The sequence below is a fragment of the Solenopsis invicta genome, unplaced genomic scaffold (genome assembly GCF_016802725.1).
Source record: "Solenopsis invicta isolate M01_SB unplaced genomic scaffold, UNIL_Sinv_3.0 scaffold_131, whole genome shotgun sequence".
Taxonomy (NCBI): Eukaryota; Metazoa; Arthropoda; class Insecta; order Hymenoptera; family Formicidae; genus Solenopsis; species Solenopsis invicta.
The window spans coordinates 693-9525 of NW_024105247.1; the positions used below are offsets into that span (position 1 = coordinate 693).

Sequence of the window (8833 nt, forward strand, 5' to 3'; positions counted from 1 at the left end):
GTCAGTCCGATAAGGTCTCTCATTCGTTCATATTAATAGATACTTGAGAGAACAACAGAGAGGCGCCGCAGCGTCAACAAACGAGTTTCCCGCAAATAATCATTTTCCCCCGACTCGCTGTCGTCCAACGTTCGATTTGCTTTTGGCTCGATTCGCTGATAAGGCGCTACATCAAAGAGAATTCGTGCGCGATATAGATATGTACGCTAAGTGTGTACTCAGCTTTACGCGACACGATTCGCGAATAAACTTCTCAGTATACACGCGACATACTACAACGACTATTAGTATATACTCTTTTGGTACTCTACCGATTTCCTCATCTTCTAGCTCGTTGATCCTGCCGAAGTAATAGAAGGCATCGCTTATGGAGAATTCTCCTGCCAAAGAGATATCTTGCGGCATATAACCCACTTGAGGCCCAGGGACGCAGGAGCCCTTGCTGCCTGGAATTTTCCCCAAGACCCATACCTCTCCGCTGTTAAAATATTGAAGTCCGACAATGCAAGAGAACAGGGTGGTTTTGTCGCATCCACTAGCTCGCAATAGTCCGTATTTGGATTAAGAAAAGGTTTCGTTTACGTACCTCATTTCATTTTAGATGACGTTCTAACAAACAGACGGCGCATAAAGTCGCAAACTTTTCCTTTAATCTGACTATAAACGATTCTATAATCATTCTCCAGTATATGGACTCTCTTTTAAAATCCCGACTTATCTGTTCATATATCTATTCACGTTCGCACTTTACCGAACAATAATAGCATTTATAGTTTCCTTCGTGATATTCTAAATGGACTTGAAACGAATGGCAAACACGATCTGTTAATAAAGTGCTGATCACAATCTCATTGCTTCGATTATTAAATCATTAACTTTCTAGTGCGCCTTCAAATTTATGCGTATATGTCTAACGTTGCACAACGTTAAATACATACCTGACTTATTTTTATTTTCTCATCAAAATCTTAATTTTAATAAATTAAACGAGTATTTGCCTAGGTAAGCGTTATAATTACAAAATCAAACGAACTCACCGAGTGAAGTTCGATTTGAATTATGCTTGTGGTTTTGTCCGTATGGACAATTATACTGTAGTAGTGTTCCTGCTACACGTTGTCACCAACAGTTTAAAATAGGCTGTTTTGTCTTATTTCGAGGGAATTTGCACTATCCTCGGCGACTTGCGTCGTTTGCGTACTTGGACGCTTATTCTTGCGATTTTGAAATGATGGTGACACAAATTAATAAATATATAAATTTTTATTGTCAACCGTAAAAGAATGTGACTCTCACAGAGGTTGCGTGAGAACTAAATTAGTGGAGGGGCTGACTTCACACACACAGACGAAGCGAAGTCCCCTAAAATGAACGCAATATGGCGGGCGCGCTAGTGAGACGTAAAGGGCGCTCTCGCGCTAGTGATACATGAATGGCGCTCTCGCGCTAGTGAAACGTCACGATACATGCGCGGCTAATTTAAATTATGGTAAACTCAACATACCGCCGCCCTTGAAAGCACCAGCTTTCAACATCAAAGAAACGACAAAAAAAAAAAAACTGTACACGGCATGTGGATCGCTAACTTATACACTAACGAAAAATTGAATACAACAAAACACGCATAAAGTACAGTGGTATAAGTTTAACTAAGATAATACATATACTCTGATGCTTATTCCTCCACGGGTAAAACACACAGCCGCGTGATTGGGCGCTTATACACTCCCTTAGGAGTTCGCACGGTGGCGACGCGAACAACACCGTCATCACCCGGATGAATCTGCTCTATCCGACCCAGACTCCAACATAGTAGTGGTAAATTGTCCTCTTGTAATAATATCATCTGCCCAATTTTGATGGGTTTGCTAATTGTGTTCCATTTAGTACGTGATTGGCACGTATGAAGATATTCTTTCACCCAACGGCGCCAGAAATGCTGTTTTAATTTTTCAACACGTTGCCATCGTGATAATTTGTTGATGGGCAAAGTTTCAAGGCTAGGCTCAGGATACGCCGTGATTGGACATCCAATTAAAAAATGTGCCGGAGTAAGGGCATTCAAATCACTGGGGTCGTTGGATAAAGGGGTGAGTGGCCTAGAGTTCAATATAGCTTCTACCTGTGTCAACAAAGTGAGCAGTTCATCATGTTTCAAAGATGCTTCGCCAATAATACGCTTCAAATGAAATTTGGTACTCTTAATAGCCGCCTCCCAAATGCCACCCATATGTGGAGCTCTGGGTGGGATAAAATGCCATTTTATTTTTTCCAGGGCCATAAAATCGACAATTTTTTGCTTAAGACTATCAGTTTTAAACAATTCATACAATTCATTTAACTCACGTTTTGCTCCTACAAAGTTTAACCCATTATCTGAATATATGTCGGTGGGGCGTCCTCTCCGACTCATGAATCGCTTAAATACATTCAAATATGTTTCTGAGGACAAATCTGCCGCTAACTCAATATGAACAGCCTTAGTGGCTAGACAAATAAATAGTGCTATATAGCACTTAACGGTTTTAGAGTTCTTTCTTTGACCTTCCTTGTAAAGGAATGGCCCTGCGTAATCAACGCCACATTTTTGAAAAACATATTTTACCGATCTTACCCGTGTTTCAGGCAAATCTGCCATTAATGTGTTACTTAATGTAGGAGCATTACGCACACAAGTAACACATTTTTTTATCATGCTTCGCACCGTACTTCGAGCTGACGTTGGCCAATAATTTTGCCGAATGGCTGACAAGGTAGCTTGCGCTCCCGCATGTAAGTGACGCTCATGCTCGTATTTAATAATTAATTGTGTAAAGGCATGTTTGCCTGGCAAAAGAATAGGATGTTTATATTGATAAGAAATATCCGCGTTGACCAATCGACCACCGACTCTTAAAATACCATGCATATCTATAAAAGGTTTTAACCTTAAAATATTACTGTTTTTGTTTAAACATCTATTAACCTTAATTGAATGCATTTCCGCCTTGAAGGCATCGTGCTGCACTAACCTTACCAACGCTATTCGAGATTGTTCCAACTCTTCAATCGTTAAAGGTTGAACCTTAACTGAATCTTTATTATTCACGTGTAACATTTTTATTCCTTTTATTTTGCAATTTTTTGTGAATCTATGACAAAAGGCAACGACGCGTATAAGACGTGAAAACTTGGAAAAACGATTAAAAATGTCATATTGTGGTTTAGCTTCTATACCGCTGACTAATGCTGCAACCCTTCCTTCGGGTAGTTCTATGTCTGATGTGTGAAAATTCTCAGAAGGCCATTCGTTTTCATTTAATTTCAACCATGATGGTCCGAACCACCATATATCTAGGTCTCCTAATAAGTCAGGCATAACGCCTCGAGAAAGTGGATCAGCAGAGTTTTCAAGACTAGGCACATGCCTCCAATCGCTAATGTCAGTGAGACGCTGTATTTCCGCTATACGATTAGCTACAAATGGTGTCCATTTACGACTACATGATCGTAACCAACACAATACAATACGAGAATCAGTCCAAAAATACATAGACCTTATCACTACTGGTAAACAACTCCTTACCTTTAGTGTAAGTTGAGCTAACAACAATGCTCCACAGAGCTCGAGACGTGGTATGGATAAAGCCTTAAGGGGAGCCACTCTGGATTTGGAACATAACAGGCGAACTTCAACCTGGCCATTACGAGAAATAGATTTAACATACAGACATGCCCCATAAGCTTGTTGACTCGCGTCCGAAAATCCGTGAATTTCTACATTTTGCATTTCATTACACACGACCATGCGTGGTATTCCGATATTCCTAAGTATTTGCAACTTGCCTTCGTATTCCCTCCAAAGTGTATGCGATTCATTAGATATAGACTCATCCCAATCTAGTTTAGAACGCCATAACTCTTGCATCAAAAGCTTGGCAATTATAACGGATGGACCCAACAACCCCAAGGGGTCAAATATCAAAGCTATTCTGGATAAAATGCTACGCTTGGTAGGCTTTTCCAACGGTTGATGATGTCCTATGCTTGTGAATTTGAATATGTCAGATTCGCAATTCCAACTTACACCGAGAGCTCTAGTCTCATTGCTATGATCAACAGCTAAACTAAATTCCTTGCTACAAGGCACCTTGCTATCTCGCAAAGATGCATGATTTGATGACCACTTCGTTAATTCAAATCCACCTCGATTAAGTAGTTCTGTGGCTTGCTCCTTGATCTTTAATGCCTGCTTTAATGTAGACGCTCCTGTCAATAAATCATCTACATAAAAATCACGTAAGGTGACCTTTGATCCAATGGGAAATGATTCTGCCTCATCTTCTGCAAGTTTTCTAATAGTTCTAATAGCTAAAAACGACGCCGGAACTGTTCCGTATGTAAGTGTAAGGAGTTCAAAACCCTTCAAATCATCTTGTGGAGATTCACGCCAGAAGATACGTTGAAAGCATGTCTGGGATTCATCGATGAGAACCTGCCTGTACATTTTACAAACATCAGCAGTCATTGCATATTGAGGAATACGAAAACGCGTGAGGATCGAAAACAAATCGTCTTGAACTGTCGGTCCGGCTAACAGTGTGTCATTCAATGATAATCCCGACGTGGTCCGGCACGACGCATCGAACACTACTCTTAACTTAGTCGTAGTGCTACTTTCTTTAATAACCGTATGATGCGGTAAATAATACGAGAGTTTGTCGTTCGTAAGATCCTTGATTTCACGCATGTGATTTAAGTTAATATATTCTCGCATAAAATTTTTGTACTGTAAATAGACTGCGGGTTGAGTTGTTAGACGCCTTTCCAAGTTAAGAAAGCGACGCCTTGCGATCTCCATCGAGTCGCCCAATTGCTGAATTTTCTCTTCGTTCACAGGTAATTTAACTATAAACCGACCTTCTTTGTTACGCCTAACATTCTGTTGAAAGTGCGTTTCACATAGTTGTTCATTGAGAGTACGAGGTGCTGTATTAGCAGAAGAAATATCATGCTCAACCTCCCAGAATTTCGAAATGGAGTCATTTAGTTTGTCGACCGCAGTAACGTGACAGACTGGTGTCGCTATATTCGAGCAATCGAACGATGGACCTCCGACCACCCACCCTAGCTTTGTTTTCTGCAACGTAGGATGAGCCTTGCACGATTTAATCTGACCGACACATAAAAGTGGCCAAAATAATGGAGCTCCGATGAGCATATCAATATCACTTGGAATGTTAAAGTTAGGATCTGCTAGTGCTAAATTTGACGGGATGTTATAATCTGACATCGGATGAAATTCTTGAGGAATTCTTTGTATAATACTATGAAGAATTATGCATTCAATAGTTTTAGTATATGCATTAACTCGAGATCGAAAAGTGACATTGACTATTCTTTTTGATTCGAATTGTCCTTCTGCTGCACCAGACATTGAAATGTGAAAATCTCGTACATTAAGTTGTAATTTATTTGCAAAATTTTCTGTAATGAAATTCAACTGCGAACCACTATCTAATAGAACTTTACAACCATGGGTTTGTCCTCTGGAATCGTACACACTGACTATAGCGGTGGCAAGCAAAACATTACAAGCATTACTCATCTGAGTGCATTGAGTTACTACCGGCGATGGCGAGTCAGATGAAGACTCATTTGCCTTAGACAGTGAAGCTGTCTGTTGCTGATCTTTTTTTGCTATCTCATTTTTTGCTTCAAAATGTAATAATGTGTTGTGTGTCTTTCCACATTTACGACAAGAACTAGCTGTACAATTTTTAGCCTGATGTGATCCTGCCTTTAAACAATTGATACATAAATGTGCATTCTTAGCGACTTCAAAACGCCTTTCGACAGGAAGATTACGGAATGATTCACATTGAAAAATCAAGTGCTTACCCTTACAATGTATACAAGATTGATTATTTGTAACTACGTGCGCAATAGGATATTTGGCCTTCTGTGAATTGTTCGTTACATCAGAGTTCACACGTCCTGTTGATTTGTTTGATATCGTTTCCAAGGCTTGACATCTTTTTGCCAAAAAATCTGTAAGTTCCCTGAATGTTGGTATTGTCGTGTCTGTACGACTCGTTTCCCATTCTTTGATCGTAGTGGAATCAAGCTTAGTCAACACCAGATGAACCATCACATCATCCCATGTGTCAACTGGTCTCTGTAATGCCTTAAGAGCCCTGAAATGTTTAAGCACATTGTCGAGTAAAACACGCAATGCTGTGCAATTTTCTTTATGAATTGGAGCAATCTCAAATATCGCCTTAATATGTGTTTGTACTATACGCCTCTTATTATCGAAACGTTCGCTTAACAATTGCCATGCTTCGGCATAATTATCTGTTGTGATATCGAAAGATTTAATAACTTCCGCCGCCTTGTCTTTTAATGACGAGCGCAAATAATGGAATTTTTGAATAGACGACAATTTTTCATTAGCGTGAATGAGTTTATCAAATGAATCATGAAAGGTGTACCACTCTTCATACGAACCAGAAAAAGTAGGCAACTGTATTTTCGGCAATCGAATATTTGAGTCTGAATTATGTTGAGACGTAACTACTTGATTAGACACACTAGTGCTCGGTCGTGATTCTATCTGAGATTGTTCAATTACATTAATGCGCTGCTCATGTAAAGACATGAGTTGAAAATACGCTTCTTCAAACCGCGCACGATCTTCTACATATGCTGCAGTCACAGTAGTGTCCTTGTCTATCGCTAAACATTCGAGTCGCGATTGCACTTCGTCGTATTGTTCGAATAACTCCGCTAGTTTTTTCTTGCGCTCAATTAACTCAAATTTCGTTGCACGCAACGCTTGTGCGGACTCTAGAAATGTTTTGAGCCGCGTGACCGAGCCCTTTATGCTCGTTCGCCGTGTTTTCGCTTCAGCTTCCGTAAGACTCATCGCGCCCTTTTATACAATGACTGAAAACGATTGACTTACGTGTGTATGACAATGTATACCAATGTATTGTTACGTATGTTACATCGAGTCGTCGACGCAGCAATGCAGTCGTGTGTTGATGCTTCAATGAATGCCAGCTGTAGCCTTGAGTGTGTCCCGTCTACGCTGTCCAAACCTCCTTCCGTCGAAGTAGTTAATCCTCCATGCAGTGGTATGGAAGTTTCGAGAATGCTCGGCGTCCGTAATGGCGGATCCGAGCTTGCGACAATTTGAGATGCTGTAGCGCGTGATATGTAACGCCAACCTTTTATGGTGTATGTCTCAGCCGTCTTTGGTTATGTCCGAAAACGACAGATTCCAGGCCGATGTGAATTAGGCTGATAATTGCAATATGTGCTTCCAGCTCACGCACCGAATATACCATTCGGATTTATGCTTCTAGACGCGTGCCAATATGGCTGTGCACGCGTTGTATGAGAGATCTTTTACGACGACGTATCCGGCTCGAAGGACCAATGTTTTGTCTTATTTCGAGGGAATTTGCACTATCCTCGGCGACTTGCGTACTTGGACGCTTATTCTTGCGATTTTGAAATGATGGTGACACAAATTAATAAATATATAAATTTTTATTGTCAACCGTAAAAGAATGTGACTCTCACAGAGGTTGCGTGAGAACTAAACTAGTGGAGGGGCCGACTTCACACACACAGACGAAGCGAAGTCCCCTAAAATGAACGCAATATGGCGGGCGCGCTAGTGAGACGTAAAGGGCGCTCTCGCGCTAGTGATACATGAATGGCGCTCTCGCGCTAGTGAAACGTCACGATACATGCGCGGCTAATTTAAATCATGGTAAACTCAACATAGGCGCCAAAAAAGAAAGGTGGCGCCTTGATCGGATACTCGCGCCTTCAGTCTCCTACGGTTCTATTCCGTTCCGCCATATCATTTGTTCAGACAATAAAGCAAATCGCCTAAATAAATTCCAAGATTGGGTGAAAAATTCTATTATGGGAGGGAAAAAAAGGTCCATACGGACAAAACCACAAGCATAATTCAAATCGAACTTTACTCGGTGAGTTTGTTTTATTTTATAATTATGCTCTGTGGTTTTGTCCGTATGGACAATTATACTGTAGATGTTCAGAAGGCAATTTGCGTTCTGAAGAAAGAGAAGAAAACTAGATTCTTCTCGCTGGTTTTTCTGTTTATTAAACATCTTAGTACAAAAAATTATATCTTATCGATATTTCTTGTTAGTAACTGAATAGAAAGAAAAGACAAAACTTTTTTCGCAGGTGCCCGAGTAACTTCAAGTACTCCTGCTCTTATCTATAAAATCTCACCTATAAGGAGTGAAAAATTTATCTATAAATCTTTCAAAATTCAGTAAGACCTATAGATATTTAAGGTTGTAGGACGGAATTGCTAAAATCTTCCATATTTATAATTGGACGGTTATAAAAACGCGCGAAAATTTGGGATGACCCCGACCTGCAGCCCGTTTTATCAAATCTAAGGTTACTCCTTTTTGGGCTGCCCGAGAAGTTGAAGCGTGGCGCGTACTGTGTGAAGTAAAGAAATCGGTCCTAACTACACAGTCTTCTAGGCTCGAACGTAACCAGCGGCTAATCGTCCGTTGACCAACGGTCCTATGAGGGCGAACAAAGGAAATAAAAAAGGAATCGTCCAAGAAAGTTTGTAGATTTTGGGTTACCTCTAAATAATGTTTGACTAATTTGTAAATGCGAAGACTTTCGTAACCTTTAAATGGAGAGAACGAGATAGACGGTTGTGAACAATCTAGGGCGGATGTTTCAATGCGCCCTGGTACCTTGATAACAAGTTTATCCCCCATAAAAATCTGAGATAGTTTAAAAGACGCAAGCGTCTGTACACGTTAACCGGTGCCCAAGGAGAGGA

The 8833-nt window shown here is 40.4% G+C and overlaps 1 protein-coding gene across 1 annotated transcript; it reads right to left on the reverse strand.

Annotated features, from left to right (window-relative positions):
* Window positions 1-1675: 1675 nt before the first annotated feature.
* On the reverse strand, window positions 1676-6907 carry LOC120359860. Its single transcript, XM_039459263.1, has one exon. The coding sequence runs from the start codon at window positions 6905-6907 to the stop codon at window positions 1676-1678; it is 5232 nt and encodes a 1743-aa protein (XP_039315197.1).
* Between the last annotated feature and the right edge of the window lie 1926 nt (window positions 6908-8833).

Excerpts from the sequence above, each read along its gene's own strand:
- LOC120359860 (XM_039459263.1), bottom strand. The coding sequence starts at position 6,907 with ATGAGTCTTACGGAAGCTGAAGCGAAAACACGGCGAACGAGCATAAAG.